The sequence below is a fragment of the Dermacentor silvarum genome, chromosome 10, assembly GCF_013339745.2.
Source record: "Dermacentor silvarum isolate Dsil-2018 chromosome 10, BIME_Dsil_1.4, whole genome shotgun sequence".
NCBI classification, from domain to species: domain Eukaryota; kingdom Metazoa; phylum Arthropoda; class Arachnida; order Ixodida; family Ixodidae; genus Dermacentor; species Dermacentor silvarum.
The window spans coordinates 7,605,238-7,624,919 of record NC_051163.1 but is presented as its reverse complement, the minus strand read 5'-3'; the positions used below and the strand labels follow the sequence as shown (position 1 = coordinate 7,624,919).

Sequence of the window (19,682 nt, the reverse complement as noted above, 5' to 3'; positions counted from 1 at the left end):
AAGTTTTTATAAGGACAGGGCTTCACAATTTGATGCCTGAAGGGAAAACTAACAAAGAAAAGCTGTACTGCACAAAAGTTTGGCAGGCCAGTGGTGTTGGGCAAGACTTTGCCAATGGTCTTGTGACTTACAGCCTAAATAGGAAATGATAGAGTACTTGTTTTTTTTTGTTTTTTTTTCACTCAGAACTGTAGGCAGAAGGTTACCTATTGTATGGTATACATAAATAATGGGACGGTGCACATGAATAGAATCCATTGTATATGGCCGCACATTATATTTTCATATGATTATCATTTGTGCCAAAACAATTATTCAAATGATTCTAATAAGAAGGTTTACTTTATCATCTCTTCACTTGGATCGCAATAAGAAAGTTGTTGGGCATAATCAGAGACCACCGAATCCAAATGCTCGTGATGAAATTTTGCCCAGTTTTTTTTATTAATGTGAAAGCATTATATTGCTCATGAAATGGAAAAACTGGTGGCATTCCTGGAGATGGTACAGAAAGTCACGTGGTCATAGCCAATCAAAAGGAGGCACCCGCCATGTGGGTGCTGGGTTCCTTCAAGCACCGCCAAATGGCGCTGACCTTCGCACATCTGCCACTGCTGGCTGTGCTGAGGAAAGAAAAAAAAAGAACCAGAAAGCTCACCTTCGTGCATAGCGTTTGCCGCAAGCGTTTCCCGGTAAACATTACAGTTACACAAGCTGCAGTTGCCGGGAAGAAGCAACTGTGTGGCTGGTCTATATATAGCGCCGCGCGTCACAGTGCTGCCAGTCAGTGTGGTGATTTCGGTGAGTTCTGTCATGCAATTCGAAGGACAAACCTTTGACTTCGACTTCTCAATCAGTAGCTGCACCTGGCTCCTTTTGACGTTCACGCAAGTACGCGAACGAGTCCGCAGCGTCATCAGAGAGATGTCACAATGCTTTTGCATTCATCCACAAAGGGATACCTAAGTGCCCTTGCATTTTTCTTATTTTGAAGCCCCAAGAGTGAGCTCCTGAAGTGAAGAAAATGACTCCTCACAGTGTTTCCAGACATTCAGTTCAATCTAACTTTCTGGCCTTAAGCAGGCACTACACAAAAGTTATCAGAAGCACCTTGTGGGAAAGTGCGAAACGTTTGACAGTGAGACAGGAACAAAGCAACACGAGGACGAGCGCTAACTCACAACTGCAAGTCCTCGTCCTCATGTATTTGTGTTCCTGTCTTTCTGTCAAACGTTTCACGCTTTCACAGAAGATGTTTCAACACCAACTAGACCAATCAGTTACCTTATCACAAGTACATATTTCATGTTTTTCCCAGCATTTCTGTTGACACCTTGGTCATTAGGAGAATAGGTAATTATACTTTTAGTTGGTTTGGGTGTTAAATAATTAAGTGCAGTTAACAAATTCTCAAGACTAAGACAACTGGGAGTAACGCACAGTTGATTTCATTTGTTGCAAAGCCCTCCATTACTCTTCATTTCTTGGTGACATTTAGCTGGAAAAGCTAGTTACTGTGTAGCCATGATTTGTCCTAGCAATCATTCTATTAAATGCCACATACAAGCACTTGAACTAGCACAGAAATGGGCGGTCTGTTTAAGCAGACATATCTGGCCATCTGTGGTGTAACTCAACATTTTTCACATGGCATGCAGGACCACTTGATGCTCATTCGTGAAGACCAGTTTGACAAGTCAATGCTGCAACCTCTTCCCCTGGATAAGGCTGTTGAATTCATCAAGCAATGTGGGCAGAACAGCCTTTACATCAGCACCGACACCAGTGGTATATGTTCCTCTAAGCCCTCTGCTCTTAGTTTTATTTTGCAACTACAGGCAGAAAATATAGAAAGCAAGTGATAAATATTGTTTCTGATATCGGAGTTGTCTGATGTTTTATGTGTGGAAGTAATGACAGATCATTTTCAAATTTGCTCACAAGGCAAATAAAGAAATGAGAGGTGTCGACAAAAAGCACTGCTATGTCAAAAAGTACTCACACAGAATTAAAACGTTTTGTGCATGATAAGCATGCATGATGTGCACACACTGAGCATCTTCTAATACAGTTAAAGACAAGTGATAGTGGGATGAATAGGATGGCTTAAAACATTACAGATGAATAGCTTAGCACAAGGGACGAAATAAAAAGAGGCAGTAGCTAGCTCCTCATACATTTGTGCCTCATCTAAATCCAGCTACGTTTTGCAGTGTGTCAAACACTGCATAACTAGTGATGACAACTGCAAACTAGCTAGGATGACAAACACTAGTGATGTGTCAAGCACTAATTGGCATAAGGTGATTTCGTGTATTATAAAGTTCATTGCTTGAAAGAGTACAGGCACTGGCTATTTAGTTTAGAAAAGGGTGATTTTGGTGATTATGCAGCACGATCATGTGTGTATATAGTGACAAGTAGTGTGCTTTTGCAAGTACGTGCCTAACTGTAGGGCCAGGTGAGTGTTGACCTCACATGCACTAGTCTAGCTCTTTTCATTTCTTAATCTTACTGGTCACGTGTGTCACAAGCCTTGCAATTAAGAAAGACAAACAGGAACTGCTTTTTAGACTGAAATGCATCCTTTGTTTCTTTTCACAGACTTTTGCAAGGAAGCGGTATTTTCGGTGACTGCTGAGTACAACAATGGGGCACTTCCCTGCCAGTGCAACATCGATGGCTCATTGTCTTTTGAGTGTGAGCGTTTCGGTGGCCAGTGCCAGTGCAAGGAGAACGTGATCGGCCGCACCTGCTCCCAGTGCCGCACGGGCTACTATGGCTTCCCTGCGTGCCAGCCATGCGACTGTCCCAACACTGCTGTGTGCCACCCGGTCACTGGCCAGTGCATTTGCCCTCCTCGTGTCACTGGCGAAAAGTGCGACACCTGTGTGCCCCTCACCTTTGGCTACACTCGCATTGTCGGATGCGAGGTGCGTCTTCTCGCAGTGTCTGTCTACTGTTGTTGGCTGTATATGAGGTGGGCGATGTTTGCAGTGCTGGGCTTTAAGCTTTTTTCCTGTTGCCTCTTGACTGCCTTATCTTAAGGAACTTTTTTTGCAAGATTATTTTATACTCCATTTACTTGCTTTGAAAAACTTTAATCAAGTTTCTCTGCATCGCATCTTGCAAGTTACACACACATTTAAGCATGTTTCTAAAAAAAAAAAAATGCGGGTCTGTCTCGCACTTCTTCTTATTTCATTTTCTTTGAAGCAAGTGGGCCGTGTTCCTCTTTCAGAGCTAGTTACCAGCATCTCTCTAAATCTTTTCTCTGTGTTTTTCAATTTCATTATTAATTATAATAATGTGCAACTTATAGCAAATCACACACATAGGAATTGCACAGTGTCGTCATCTTTTATGGGAAACACATTATTATTATTCACAATGATAAAACTTCAAATATTTATTAGAAAAATATGCCCAACGTGATGCTTAACACAAATATATAGGGTGTTTTTTTTTTAGCTGCACGAAATTTTTGAAAATTGCCTGTGGAAAATAGCACAATTCTAACTCTTGATCTAAATTACTCGATGAGGCGGCCATTATTTCTATGAAAAATCTAAATGCTTAATAGAATAATTCATAAAAGTACACTAATTAACATTTTGATTAATTACTTTACAGCACATATTTTAATCTACGAATTATAGCCGATCAGCTCGCAAGGTAGATCAACTTGAAACGAATTCTCAGGACTGCACCAGTTTTGAGAGATTAATTTTCAATGTGTCCGACGAAATGCATTGGTGTTCCAGTTACCCTTTTTAAGAAAATACTGTTTTATGCATTGAAGCACAAAAGTAACTGGAACACCAACGCATTTCATCGGACGCATTGAAAATTAATATCTTCAAACTGATGCAGTCTTGGAGTATTCGTTCCAAGTGGTTATGCCTTGCGAGCCCACCGGCTATAATTCATATATTGAAATTTGTGCTGTAAAGTAAATTAGCATAGTGGGTTTAATTATTATTTAAATAAGCATTTTGATTTCTCATAAAAGTAATGGCCGCCTTATCGAGTAATTTAGATGATGGGGTAGAATTGTGCTACCTGCCACAGGATATTTTTTAAAATTTGGTGCTGCTAAGAAAACATCCTGTATATTTATGGAACATTATTTTTGGAAGCTGTAATTTCGCAATGAAGCTCCTGTGAGTGCTTGAGCACTTGATGAAGTGCTTGCCCTATATTGGATGACCTTGTGCATCAGGGAAGTGATTAAAAGGCAAACGAGCATGTGCTGCCATTGGATGTGATTTTTCACAATGTTAGATTGTGCTAAGACTGCTGACTGTTTAACACGACAAAAATTATTGCTTTGAGATATGGCAAGGCATTGTCCGTTATGGCTCTCATAAACGCTGTGATACAATGTGTAAAGCTTTGTTGTGCTCTATTCAGCCAAAGAATAGATATCATACTTTATCACTAAATCTTGTACAGATGTAGCTTTCCATGTGCAGTTGTGAAAGGAGATGTGCTTTCCTGTACACAGGAATGTAACTGCAACCCTCATGGAGTCCAAGGAGGCAATCTCCAGTGTGACCTGCAGAGTGGACAGTGCAGGTGTGTGTGCAATTTAAGGGCCAGCTCACATAGCCACCAACTACAGGGGTGGCAGAGCCGCCTATGATGCCAATGCATACTACACTCCCTGCGACCCAATTGTAATTGTCAGGCCTCTGTCGTCCACATCTGAGGTTTCCTTTAAGTTGTCCCTAATTTATCACTTGTGAATGTTTTCAATTGACTAAAATCTTGTTTTATTACTGCTCGTGTGGGCGTGCTCCGCTTTTTATTAAATAATTTTTTCCCATAACTTCTACGAATACTGATAATCAAGGGAAAACCGCATCAAAGAGGAATTTAGCAAACTAATATTAATTTCTAATGGCATACGGGCGGCTTCTACTACAGAATAAATATTTTGCTAAATGTTCACATTGCTTCCAACATTGCTCCGCAACTTTTTACAGCAAAGGAACTAGTGCAACTAGAAGCACATGAAAACGTTATATGCTTGCTTTAATGGTGTCCTGGGAGAACTAGATCATTCACAGAGTTTATGTCTAAAGCTTTAGACATGCTGATAAGCTAGTTGGTAATTCATGACTTAGTTATATATAGGAGTGTACTTGAAAAAACATGAACACAATAAGTGAGAACATCCGAGCTCTTCATTCCTTCATCAAAATTTATTCATCAACAGCACGAATGCATTATATGGCTATTATCCACTGTGGTTTCCAATGTCCCGAAAGGACTCTACGTCACAACATGTTTACATTTGCTGAAAATGGTGGCCATGTTATGTACAATGTAAGCAAAACATTAACGTTTCTAAATTAATAAGGAACTCTGCAATGAATTACTGAACTGTTGTTTTCTCCCTATTCTCATGCGTTATAAAAGCACCTGTGGTGTCCTCGATGAATAAATGAGTCACCTTGTTTATATGCCGTAGATATGGGGGAATGATATGGGTGATGTGCAGGCAAAGTGTTCCATTCAATTGCAGTGTAGAGCTTAACCCGCCATCCACCGATATCAAATTTGGTAGATGGGTGAACATCATAGCCCATATGCATGCGAAGTTAAAAGTGCATTGGTGAAGTACAGCCTTGGCTGGAAATTTCTTAAGGAAAAGTAAGAAGAGCTGGGCGAGTTGTTGCAGTAACATGATGAGACAGCTCTAAACACGAATCCAAAAAGAATAAACAAATAGCAATCAAGTGCTTGAAAGCATTGTAATCTGTGGGGAACGGTGCCAATGCACAAGTCATATTCTGGCAACGTTTTAAAGTGTGTGATTTTTTTACAAGCAACTGAAATTTGTAATGCAACGTACTACTCAAAAGAAAAGCTTCCCTGGAAATTTGGCCATGATTCCACAAGATTGCACGAGTCTGCTGTCTTTTTTTTTATTGGTGGAAAAGTTTACAAGCATTTTTGTGTTTGTCTCAAAGATCATAATTGAGAAGCAAAGCAAAGCTTCTTTTTTTTTTGTGTTGATGATGCATTTCTTTGTTGTTCAGGTGCAAGACCAGCATTGTGGGCCGCACGTGCGACGAATGCAAGTGGGGTTATTGGGATTTCCCGCGCTGTCGCCTCTGCAACTGTGACCTCCGTGGAACAGTGGAAGAGATCTGCAACCAGGACACCGCGGAGTGCTTTTGCAAGGTGCCCATATTTTTCTCAGGGCCAGACCTTTTTATTGGTGCAGTCAAAGATTCAAAGTGTCAGTCAACAGAACATCCATGCTGAGTGGACATAAAGAGGTTCGAGGCACTAGCTTGGCATTCTACATTTTGGAGTGCACATTAAGTTCCAATTTGCACCAACCATGCGTTAAAAATGTTGTTATATGTTTTAAAAGTAGGCCCTAGCTGATTGTGAGGTGAGTTCAAAGTGTGTGCATTGCATGACACTTCTTGTACATTTTATTCAGTGTTACGAAAGCATTTTCTCAGTGGTCTTGTTCCAGGAAAGAGCATATTCAAGGTTATAATCATACTTGCAAGTGCACTGAATGAACAAAACAAATAAGTAGGAAGCAAGTTACCTGCTAGCTACATTTCGAAAGGGTGGCTGCTTGGGCTGGTTGGTTAAACATCCTTTAGACTAGGAAAAATCCTTTTTAGTGTGCAAAACGTGCAAAGGAAAGAAGAATGCAACTGTCCTGTCACCTTCTTTCTTCCTTTCTTTGTTTTGCATGCTAAAGAGGATTTTTCCTTATCTAAAGAATAGCTGCATTTGCTATTGGATACCCAAGTTAGCAAAATTTATCACCTTGTGATTTTTATTGCTTTTTGTTGTTCGATCTTCACTGATAGGTTGTCAGCAACACAATAAAGCTACAAGTACATCTGAGAGCATAGTTGATTTCTTTTTATTTCATTCCAGGAAAATGTTGAAGGGGAGTCATGTGACACTTGCAAGCCAGGAACCTTCTTCCTGGAGGAGAGCAACCCTGTGGGCTGCACGAAAGTGTTTCTGCTTTGGCACTACAGACCGCTGCAACAGTGCCCTGCTTTTCCGAAGCCAGGTGGGTCTCAAGGGGTCTTTAAGGCGGTGCTTGTATGGTAATTTTCACCTACACCAATTGCATAAGCAGTGTGAAAAACAGGACAAACAGGCCGGTGATCAACACTATAGTCAGTGAATGGTCAAAAACACAGCTGAAAATGCCACTTGAACAGTACATGCTCACATGTGCATCAGCATTTTTTTTCACCTTGGTGCCCATGTCCCTCCCTGCCTTCACCTTGATCAAATGTTGCTGGGGTATGTAAGCCACTTTTAACCTTGGGGAGGAGAGGGAGGCTGTTGTTAGCTAGTGTAGGAGGATTAATCCATGGAGATAATCCTCCTCTGTAGGAGGATTATCTTTGCCACCAGTGTGGTGCATATTATCAGCTGTGGTGCACATGTTCATACTCCTGCAGAATGGCAAGGGGGTTCTTTGAATCCAAGGCAAGGTCAGCATAATTCTCCTTCTAAACCTTTTTTAAGCTTCCCCACAGCACTGTCAAAGACAATTCCTCTTGTCGAAATGTTGATTTCAGTAACATACCTTGTTCTACCATTGTTAATCATTCCATAGTACTGTGTGTATGATTGCACTGTGAACTGTTTTCTTTGTTCATACACCTGCTGATCATGGCTGATTGTGCAGCTGTACACAAGTGAGACTTGTCAATTACTGCTGACCAACTGGGGCACTTCCTCTTTGTGCTTGTGTGTTGAACAGGGAAGGGTATTCCAGGGGTGCACAGGAATGGGGAGAAGATACGCCACACTTTTTTTTTTTTTTGGGGGGGGGGGGGGGAGCTTCTCCAGCATTGTTTACCTGCCAGAGACTGTGGTGCTTCATACTACCAGCTCCTTTGCATTGTTTATGCTTCTCATCATGAAGCAACAACCATTAATCAAGAACCTAGTGAAAACCTATCTTGGTTGTTTCTGTTCATGTGTTCTCCGACAACCACTACCATTTTTTTGTGTCATTTTTCATGCTGCTTGCACAAATGAACAATACGAACAAAACAAATAAACTACAAACCTGGTCAATGTTAACTAATATCAGCAGAATGCATGAAAGCCACGAATTGTGCCTTTTGAAGATGCCACCCAAGAGATTGCCACATCACTCTTGAAACTGCATTTTAAACTGTTTCAATTCTTTAAATAGTTTTTTTCATGGTTAGCTGCATTATCAAAGAGTGCGCTTGACTGAGTGTGACTGCATGTCAATAATGCAAAAGGTGTGCACAGTTAGGTGATGTCTGCTTAGTATCTGCAAATCGTATAAGGAAGGGTAAAGCAACCACTGTACTGCATTGCTTGACATAACATCATGTTGTTACATCCATTGCTCATTGTGTTGCCATCAGAATTATGTGCATGAGGCAAGCGGGTGCTGTTGCTTCATCAGCCTTTACAGCAGCCACACTTAGCCTCACCTTGTGGGCATTGTGTGCAGATTGTGGAAATGGATGGCTGGACATCTACCGGCCTCAATGTGCTTGGTGAGTTGACACGTGAAGAACTGGAAGCACCTGTGTCATCTTCACCCAGCAGCGTGGAGCTGACTCCACCCGCAGAGTTGCCCGTGGGCTCCCTGCTCTATTTTGTGGCTCCCTCACCATACCTCGGAAACAAGGCATGTGCCATTCCACCTGATGCCATCTTTCCTTTCTCTGTTCAAACATCTTTTCAATTTGCAACTGCCCTAAAAAAGTGGTGCACCAGGCTACAAAATCTAAAATTACTCCTGTAAGCAAGTTTCTTGGAATGAGAAATGTTCTTGAAACACTGAAACGCTAGATATAGCAACGACTTTATCTGTTCAGAGTACACATTCCGCTCTGCAGCTTCCCCTACATTGAGTCTTCATTCAAATATCAGTGCCATCAAGCATTGCACAGCATCACCTGTGTTTTGTATTTTGCACTACAGAGGTATCATGGAACTACAAGTTATTCATTTAGAAGCAGAAATATATTTATCACACATACATTTCATACTATAGACATTAAGTTAAACCTAAAGGGATCTAAAACATAAGTTCTTTTGTCAATTCAGTCAATCCAAGTCAACTTAATAGAAGTTCACTGAATCTCTGGTGAAATAAAAAAGGTCCCCAAACTGTTCAGGTTGTCATGGAATTCATCTTAACACAGTTCATCCTATAGGGATGGTCTAAGGTATTTTGACTGCAGGCATTTAAACACATTGCCATTGGGTAATGACATTATAGTCACACTGTAGGGTACAGCAACTTCTCTAATGTCTCTTCCAGGTTACGTCCTATGGCGGAATGCTGTCCTTCAGCCTTTCAACAACCGTGGATTATGCTGTAGACTTTGGCAGCGTTATTGGTCCAGACATTATCCTTACGGTACTTCTTTTTCTTCTATGCTCTCTCCTTCCTTGAAGTGGTAGCTTCAATCATTTTAACAACGCCTTCGCTTTGCAGGGAAACAACTTCACTTTGGTGCACGAGCACTTGGAACAACCCGCGGCAGGTGTTCCACTTGAATTCAGCATCAAGTTGGTTGAGGTAAGCTGTTAATTGATATTGTCAGAAGGCTACATTTCTTTATTGCATCACGCACATGTTATGGCAGCAAATCAGTTGGTTTGAAGTGAATGCGAAAACTGCCACATGTTCAAAGAGTAGTTCCTGTGGAATTGCATTTTGAGCAAAGTGGGACTGTATTCTTGGTCGGTCATTTTCAGGGATACTTCACTTCGGCATGACAGCACCAAGCATTCTACCTCGCTGGAGCCATATGGGTGTCCTGTCAATGCATTTGAGAGCTATAAGACATAAATGCAATGCTGTGGCAGGTGGTGTTTAGTAAAACCTGTAAATTTATAACGCGATAATACACTGGCCCACTGAGCAGCTATTGCTCCATCGTGGACCTAAAAGAAAAAAAAAGAATAGTTACGAAGCTTGGGCAGCATGCGCTATGACAAAGCATGGTGCGCTAAGGGTTAAGGACTTACAGGCTGCTCTGCGAGCCACTGTATTATCACTCCGCGAAAGAAAGCATACGGTGTAAAGTACAGGGGTAGGCACATTTCTGGAATGCCAAAATCCTCTCCAGTTTTTTCTCAAGAGCGTAGCTGCGGCCACGGCTCGGATGTTGCAGCTCATATTGAGTGCAATAATACATAGAGCAAAGTGAGTGAAAGGCACATTGTCTGCTATGGAACACAGAGTTGCATTTTCACATGAATTGTTCTACATTTTCCTACCAGGGCGAGTTCCGTCAGCTAGGTGGGCGCAAGGTCACGAGAGAACAGCTTATGGTGACCTTGGTCAACCTCGATGGCCTGTACATTCGGGCTTCCTACTTCCAGCCATCTCTGCAGGTCAAGTACGTAAAATGAATAATTGACTTACGCAGTTCACACTAGACGTGCGATACAAAACCTGCATAGCTCATGTTCATGGTCTGCATGGGCAATTTTAAGCCTCAGTCGTACTAAGTCCTTAGACTGCTAATATATATACTTGTTGGAACTACCATAACTTTGAGCCACATACAAATCTTGGAGAGTATAGTTTCAGCTTGGAAGTATGTCTTGTGTCTGCACTCCTTTCAGGTTGAGCAATGTAGCTCTGGACACAGCACTCTCGACGTACCTTGCTGATGCTGCCCAATCCTTGACTGTGGAGCAGTGCCACTGTCCGCCTAGTTACAAGGGGACCTCTTGCGAGGTTTGTTTTTGTCGCTCACTTGAGGGACATTTTCTACACTATAATTCTCAAGCTTTCGGCCATTAAGATTTAGCGCAGGGCCAACTCCAACTCCAGTCGATAAAACAAAAGCATGCAAAATTATTATTATTATTATTATTATTATTATTATTATTATTATTATTATTATTATTATTATTATTATTATTATTATTATTATTATTATTGGTGCTTTTAATCAAACTTGTAGCATATAGTAGGAAAAATGACATTTCAGTGACTTTCCTATGCACATATTTTTTAATTAGACCATGGATCAAATTAAAAAAAAATTGATTGATATGAGAGAAAGTTTGGAAATAGTTATATTAACAAGCTCACAACTCGAGTTTCTCATCAAATAAGATATTGTAATTCTGTAAACAGTACATTCAAGGATGCCTTAAGCAGACAACTTTGACATATATTTCTTTGAAGGTTATTAAAATACTGTTGTTTTTAGTTATTAACAAATGAGTGGTCTTTTTCACAGTCATCTGCTGTATGTCAATTTTGTCCAATTTAGACATTAAAGCAGATGCTGTTTACAGAACATTTCTATACTGTAAACTTTTATGACATAGTCATCGAACTGTTTACTTGATGCCTTTTTTTATTTTTATTTTTTCTTAAATTTTAAATCACTCAGTTTAGAAAAAAAGCAATGTGATACCATAAATGCACAAGCTCATTATTTGTGGTCACAACATGCATGCTTTAGGACTTGATTCGACCGTGATATGTCATTACCACTTGTAAATTGTCTCATTTTCCAAATGCCAACCTTGCCACACCATCCGCAGGAATGTGCACCTGGGTACTACCGCTCAAGGACGGGTCCTTATCTGGGCTTCTGCGTTCCCTGCCAGTGCAACAACCATGGGGACACTTGTGATGTCGTCACTGGGAAATGTTATGTGAGTTGTTTTTCTGATAGCTCTGACAATTCCATTTTTTCATTTGTCCTTATAGTTTATGCATCTCTACCTTGTTTGTGTCCAATGCTCTGAGAACTTGAGGAACTTTAACTATTTCCCCGAGAACTGCCCTACAATAAAGGCATTTTGTGGTCTTGGATTCTAATTGTTCTAACCGTGTACTTTTTTTCTCATATTTATTTTTAGAACTGTCGAGACAACACCTATGGTGACCACTGTGAGAAATGCTTGCCTGGCTACCATGGTGATGCCACCAGAGGCAACCCTGATGACTGTCTCATCTGTGCCTGCCCAATTCCATTGCCATCAAATAAGTACGTGGTTCAGCTGACTACCTGTTAGCTAACATATTGAACATGCTGTCGCAGCTCATTGACAATCATAGAAGTGATGATCAACTCCGCAGCCACGTTACAGTGCTCAGCTTATGGTGGCTTTTCATAAAGCTTTGAAGGTGTACATTTTGTTACGGATAGGGAGAGCTTAGCTCAATCTTATCACGTAATTGTGAAGTAGGTTGCTTTGTGACTTACTTTTTCATGTCTTTTTAGAAGCTTTTTTAATCAAATAGGCACTGATGTAGATGTATCAGAATACGAATGCATTGAATAGTTATGCTATAATGTTCTATCTATGTTGTATCTGTATGTAAATACACTTAAACCTCAATATAACGAACTTCAACGTAACGAAATTCTCAATAGAACGAAGTATTGAACTTTTTATCACTTCTTGTCCACAGAACAGCATGTATTTAGCACTTCAATATAACGAAGTGCGTTTATACACAATTTCAATATAACGAAATTTTGCTACTACCGCAAAGGAATACCAAGACAATAAATGGAAACTAACGCTGACGCATATTGTCAAATGGTTGAATTACAAGCGGCTTTTTGTGAATGCACCTCTCAAATCACTCTCCACGCGACCAAGAGCTACCACCGAGGAGCAGCGTCATGTTGCATGATAAGATCTCATCGCGCCCCTCGCACTGCATGCTTTGGGTGCAAGTGAAAGCTTGCGAGGGTGAGCTGAGAAGCATGGTGGCTTGATGAGTGCTGTCTTCCCGCACGAGCAAGGGAGAGGGTAGCGAGAGGAAGGGCGAACGGAGTGGTGGACAGGTTTCTTCTTTGCTAGCATGACTGAGCACATACGCAGCCCTCACGCCCTGTTTTACATGTCATCCGCTGCAGGTACAAAAAGTGGGCATGCCGAGATGCCGTGGCATCATGTGTGCTGTCTTCCTGCGCGTTTACTACTGGAGGTTTTGTAATCTCGAGTTTCAGAGATGCATTGAAGCTAGAGGCAGACAAAGCATTTGCTCCCTGCTGCTGGCACTTTTCATGACAGCATTGTCCCACTGCGGGCAATGCTATCAGCCGTGGGGGCAGAGAGTACGCAAAAGCGGGCTGGTCTTGCTTCGTTTGCCGATGTAAACATATCATTCACACGGCATGAAATTGTATCTTTCGTCACTGACTCTCAAGTTCAACAAATTGAATTTATTTTTGAATTAGCTTTCTCCGAGTGCCTGATAATTTGGAAAATTTTGCGGCCCCTTCCATCTAAGAAAAATTCATCAGCCACTGTACTTATTTGCATAAAGGGTTGAATTTTAATGCAATAAAATTTCAATCTAACGAAGCAAATTGCCGATTTTACAGACTTCGTTATATCGCGGTTTAACTGTAACATGTTTTTTTCTGGTGTCTGCAATACTTTTTTCTGTGCTATTGCAGCTTTGCCGAGAGCTGTGAGGTGTCTCCAAGTGGACAAGAGATCAGCTGCAACTGCAAAAAGGGATACTATGGAGCTCGATGTGATGTGTAAGTGTGTACGCAGGACGAAATTATGGGACCATTTATTTTCGAAGGCTTTCTTTCTCTATTTACCGCAATTACTAATAATTGGGTGCAGGTGCGATGCTGGCTACTTTGGTCAGCCAGATGTGATCGGCAGCAGCTGCGAGCCGTGCCATTGCAGTGGCAACATCGACCCTGAAAACCCTGCGTCTTGCGACTCGGTCACTGGTGAATGTGTGCTCTGCCTGAACAACACCTTTGGCCCAGCATGTGAACTCTGTGCACCTGGCTTCTATGGTGATGCCATCATGGGAAAGAATTGCCGCAGTGAGTGGCACTCAATCCTTTCTAGAATTTTTCTTCTACTTCTTCAGATGTGATAAGCGAAGCAGATGAATTTGTTTAGAAAACTGTTTCATTGTCCCAGGATGCTGATCTAGGATGCTCTTGATAGATATTATGCTTTATGCATTCCTCTTATAAGCGTAGAGTCACAGTCTGATAAAATTGCTGGAAATTTACTTTCTTTACTACAGGACATATGTATTTATGTAGCTTTTCTTCTTTGTTTCTACAGAGTGCTCCTGCGACAAATGTGGAATGTACTCCTGTGACCCAGCTGCAGGAACCTGCAGGTGTCACGACAATGTGATTGGAGAACTCTGTGACCAGTGCGCTGTGAGTGCTTATCCTGCATCTTACATGCCTCGGAACTTATCCAATCGTGCACATATGTCAAAATGTCACATTGTTGTACCATTATCAAAATATCACTTCAACACACCAATCTCAGCACTTCTTGACTGGCTTAAGTGCGAGGACATAGTACACTGTTTGCAACATTTTCAGTCACACATAAGGGCACTACACATCTAAGCCCTCCTTAAAAGAAGAAGAAGCAACTGTATTATTTACAAACTGCCATTAGCAAGCATGTCAAGTTTGGTGCCATGCACTGCTGTTCGTAGGACGCATGCCAATAATTTCATAGCTTCAGAATAAGGCTTAGAGGGGCACGATCATTAATGAGAAAACATTTCAAAAGAGCTGTCCTTCTTTGACTTGTATCAAAGATGCAGGTAGTAAATAGTACAGGTGGATTTACCCTTGTAGGTCTGCTGGCTATTACTCTGTCAGCACGTCTCTGCCTTTAAAGAGTTATTGCCACATTAGCGGTCTGATGCTGAGTCCTGTCCTCGAGAAGTATGGAAGTGGCCTCAGCTCCTTCCAGCTTGACAATGTGGGACCATGTAAAACTTCCATAGTGCAACCATGGAGAGAGCATGCATTCAAAAGTGATTCATGATTTGTGTTGTACAAGGGACAGTTTTGGAGAAAATATATGTTGCCAGAGTGATGTTGCAGTCAGCCCACTGTGCAGAGGTGGTGCAGGTGTGTTCATTGTGTCACTGAATTGTGGTGCAGCCAAATCACTGGGGCTTCAGCAGCTGCCAGGGCTGCCGCCCCTGTGACTGCGGCTTGGCTTCCCAGTCCAAGCAGTGTGATCTGGAAACAGGCCAGTGCCCCTGCCAGCCAGGTGCTGGAGGTCTCCGCTGTGAGGTCTGCGAGCCAGGATTTTGGCGTTACTCCACCAGCGGTTGCATCTGTGAGTGTTGTGATGCCCATTAGCCGCGATTGCATGCAGATGCACTTCTTCTTTCTCATCATCAGCAGCATTATTTGCCTATTGGTATTAAGCTCAGTAATACCTCGTTATGTGCAATAACATTGGTTGGGTATGTGAAGGAGCAGTCGTTAAGTAAACCAAACACAAAAGAGGGTTAGTACATAAATTAAACTTGTAAAGACAGGGCAAGCGGTAGCTGTGTAATAAACAAATACAAGGCTGGCAGTTTTATTGCAGCTAAAGGCTGGAACAGCTAGTGAGAAAATGTCTTAGTTTTGTTGGGTTGTGCTTGTCCACTGTTTGTTCATAAATTTCATTCCATTGAACCGTCACCTTGAAAGAAATTATTAGACAGCTCTGCATTGTACTGGTATATTTCTTATCATACAAGAAAAGAAACGCCAGAAGAAAAAGGAAAGCTGATATATGCTACATATTGCGCTGGCTTTAAGGCAGTCAGCATTAATTAAGCAGAACTGTACAAAGCTTGCCATATTTAGATGTGTTGTGTAAAAAAGAAAAATGTTATTTCTGCCTCACTTCTGTTCAATCATCTGGCATTGTGCTAAACCCCATCGTCATGCAGTTTTATTGAGTTTCCTTAACTACTTGTGACAAATTGGTTTTACACATGGTGAAACGCTGTACCTGTAAATCAATTAGTTGTGCTTATGTGAGCTTCTCATGCTGTATCATGTGAGTCATAGTATCAATGGGAAATGTGACGAAATCCAAATGTAAATGTGTGTATGTCAAATGTGTCACATAGACTCACTGTCACGTACACTACTACTGATGCCCAGGCAGCACAAAAGGCAAATGGAGCATGTCTGTAGTCTAAGTGTTTATGTGCAACTTAGCGATAGTTAGCAGCCGAGCTGCAAATTAAGCATCTGTATGGCTAATTGTGGCCACATCCCAGTACTGCATTTCATGCAGCTCTCTCACGCACAAAAGGCAAATGGAGCATGTCTGTAGTCTAAGTGTTTATGTGCAACTTAGCGATAGTTAGCAGCCGAGCTGCAAATTAAGCATCTGTATGGCTAATTGTGGCCACATCCCAGTACTGCATTTCATGCAGCTCTCTCATGTGGTGTGGTGACATGCACATGTGAATCCGAGCTCTGTAATATGCCAGTAGCACACACCACTTGCAGTCTTTAATAATTCTGTTTTAGATATCCCGGCTGTGCTACTTGCATGATTCACTCTCCCCTGCACATTTATATCATCTCTTTTGTAGCGTGCAACTGTGCTGCCAAGTTCTCGGCTGGTGCTGTCTGCAACCAGGAGACGGGTCAGTGCCAGTGCTTGCCTGGAGTAGTTGGGGAGAAATGTGACAGCTGTCCACACCGATGGGTCTTTGTAGAGCGACAGGGCTGCCACGGTGAGTATGTAACATTCAGTGAGAAGTGGCTATTCACTTGTTTTTTTCTTTAGTGTCATTCCAGTGTGCGTTCAGATACACAAGACTATAGCTGACACTGCAAGATTGCTGCTTCCACTGTGATAGCTTGTGTTGTGCAATACAACCAACTTGTAATATTTGAACTCAGATAATTCAAAACTGCTGTTAATTCACAGTGATTTCAACATTATTGCTCCTGGAGCACTAAGATCAAAGCAACTAAGATCAAAAAAGGCTTTTTGTTAATTTGGTATATGTAAAGTTTTTCGCTTCCCAGGGTTAAAAAACATGTCCAAAGGCAGCCAACAAGTGGATAGGCATGCAGCATGAGCGATGGAAAGATAACCATGTTTGGCATTCAGGCTACTGTATCACTGTGAGATTGTGTCACTGACCCAGCCAGTAACATATACAGCAAAAGGCATAAAATTGTTTTCTTTATATAGCTTCTTATCATAACTCATAGTTCTGTTTATGAGCATATTTTATTAGTTTGTGACTGAAGTGTACCACACTGGATTAGGCCCGTCTCATTCTAACTGCTCTATTGATAGTGCCAAGCAAATTTTGTGTCAAGGGATGCTGGGATAGGGTACTGCTGATGCATCCCATCAGAGATTTGACTGTTAATTTAGTTGTATGAACGTACATCATGCGCTGTTTAAGGGAACCTTATCAACACTGGCACATTGTACATCATATGTGCAGAATGTGGCGAGTGTGTGCATGCCCTACTGGACGACACAGACCAGTTGGCAGGTCTTTTGGGGATATCCAGTTTGAAGTGAAAGACTTGTCAGCCACATACCTGGCCAACCAACGGCTGCAAGTGGTCAACCAGACTGCCCATGACCTCCAGGTATGCACAGGCAGTAGTATGCCTACATAGTTTCTAAATTTACTTGTTGCATGTCATTATTTGGTTTATTTTGGTATTTGGTATTCATGTGCTGAACTGTTCCGATTGTTCTGCATAACATGGGAATTATGCTTAATAAAATATAAATGATACAGTCTGTGCATGTGAAAATAATGCAGTGTTTATCAGGCACTTAGCAGTGTTGTTAAAAGCACCATAGTCTAGGTAATTTCACTGCATGATGAATTCAATTCAGCCACTTTACTTAATAATTGGCAGTGCTCCTTTGCATACAACATGCTACAAAGCTCATCCGGGTTTAGGCAGAAAATTGCGTGGTTACAGAATATAGCATCATGTGTTTTGAAGCTAGTAGTGCTTTGCACAGCTTGCTGGACATCGATTTTTCTTTTTTATTACAGCTTCAGTTTGAGACATTCCAATTGGAACGCGAGGCAGAAGATGCCAGTCCCTTAGGACAGAATGTCTCTGACTTGGAGACTTTTGGCAATGCAGTTCGCAAGAGTGTGAGTGAACAGCCCTATTTCATATGCTTTGCTCCTTTTGCATGAGATAAAAAATTTCCAGAATTCTACTTTCATTCTTTACATTTGTAAAGTAGAGATATGCTGATGAAGCAGCGATACCTGGCATTGATTCACATGATTGAAATCATTCATGTGCTTTTATCTTTGAGAAATTAGGTTTCTGGTGTCGTCAGTAAGACTGACCACCCACGTGTTTTATTAGCTTGTTAAGAGACTTCCTTCTTTGACATAAAGGGAACAGCAAATTAATTGGTGACTCTAATAAAACATGCCAGCTTAAAGAGTAGTACCATATTTACTCTTACAAGTACATTTGCTTCCAGAAAAATGTACACGAAAACCAAATGCGTGTTAAATTCGAGCACGACTCCACAACTAAAATAGTGGCGGGCTACCATTATTGGCATTAGAATTTTCTGTCATCCAATCCTGTTCACACGTACGCCGCTGCAGCTGTGGCAGCAGCCCACCCTGTAAGTGCGTTAGGCTGCCGTAGTGTGCAAGGCATTTAAGGAATGCGATATTTAAAAGTCCCTACACAGCACTGAAGATGAGATGCTCTGTCAGTGTTAGTCATATTGAAATGTTCGACAGCAATGACAAGTGATGCCTGGTTTAAGTAGCTCCGATGCAATAATTTTCCAAGTCAGAAGAAGTCGCCATTGCTCTCCAACTATGAAAAACTGATGAGTGGAGTAGGAAGGGCATCGCATTTATTATTTCTTGAAGTGTGAAAATCACTATGCATGTTACAGTTGAGGGCATTGCAGTTTTTATTTGTAGCCATGAAAATCATGTGCACGTTACAATAGAGTAAATGTTAAAATCAAGTAAATACAGTGAATCTATAAATACGGTGAAGTGGTAAAGGGCAATCATTGTCATCCACTTGACAATTGCAGGAAGCTACGAAGAAAGCTCACATTTGTCTCTCAGAAAGAAAGCTGCCGAAATTCATAAGAATTTCTGCAGAACTGATTTGCTACATGCAGTGTCCCAGCTGCACACTGATTTGCCAATTAATTTGGCCTCGCTGCGATCTATTAACCTCCTGGTAAGCTGAGATGGTAAAGTGAGCAGTCCAGAAAGGCATTTGTCTCCATTGTGGAGCTTTCTTTTTGAGAAACCAGTATGGATTTTCTTTGCAGCTTTGTGCTGCTGTCAGCTGGATGACAGTTATTCTCTTTCATGAGATTTATTCCACCAAGAGCATTTCCGCAGAACTTATTTGTTGTAGTTCAGCAATGTTGTCACGGCTTTATGTGAATTAAAACTTTGCATCTGCTTGTTAGATGTCGGTGATCCTCTCTTCGGCCAGGACAAATGACAATGCTGCATTTGCAACTAAGATGGCGGCTTTACAAGAGGAAGCTGATGTCAACAAGACCATAAAAGAAATGCAGGGTAAGAGCACATTCGCACTCATAATGATTGCAGGTTTGATCATATGAAGAACAGGCCGTGAATATCAGTGAGAGGATGTGTCACGAAGCACATGGGCATTCTTCTGTGCAGATATTCTGTACAACCTGATGACATTCTCGGAAGGCATTAGCACATCATCTGCTAGCAGCATCGAGCCCATGCTTCAAGAAGCGAAGCGCATCACTGAGCGGCTCAACGATACAACCTTTGTTCCTGAATTTCGGCTGTCTGAGGATGAGCTGGCCGAGACCCGTGAAGGTGTGATTTATTTATTTGTACTGTAAACTCTTTATAGATCCATTGCATGAGT

At 41.5% G+C, this 19,682-nt stretch overlaps 1 protein-coding gene across 1 annotated transcript in view; it reads left to right on the top strand.

The window, feature by feature from the left end:
* LOC119466105 (laminin subunit alpha-like) overlaps nt 1-19,682 on the top strand; it is a gene marked incomplete at its 5' end in the record, with an annotated part of 75,798 nt that overhangs the window by 33,063 nt on the left and 23,053 nt on the right. The window contains 23 exon segments of the mRNA XM_049657432.1: nt 1,659-1,788; nt 2,605-2,933; nt 4,508-4,578; nt 6,048-6,192; nt 6,916-6,996; nt 6,998-7,057; nt 8,495-8,674; nt 9,314-9,412; nt 9,491-9,574; nt 10,282-10,400; nt 10,630-10,744; nt 11,566-11,679; nt 11,887-12,014; nt 13,443-13,529; nt 13,621-13,832; nt 14,083-14,183; nt 14,931-15,111; nt 16,376-16,519; nt 17,249-17,305; nt 17,308-17,399; nt 17,822-17,926; nt 19,240-19,351; nt 19,463-19,630. Of these exon segments, the coding sequence (XP_049513389.1) occupies nt 1,659-1,788; nt 2,605-2,933; nt 4,508-4,578; nt 6,048-6,192; nt 6,916-6,996; nt 6,998-7,057; nt 8,495-8,674; nt 9,314-9,412; nt 9,491-9,574; nt 10,282-10,400; nt 10,630-10,744; nt 11,566-11,679; nt 11,887-12,014; nt 13,443-13,529; nt 13,621-13,832; nt 14,083-14,183; nt 14,931-15,111; nt 16,376-16,519; nt 17,249-17,305; nt 17,308-17,399; nt 17,822-17,926; nt 19,240-19,351; nt 19,463-19,630 (2,914 nt within the window).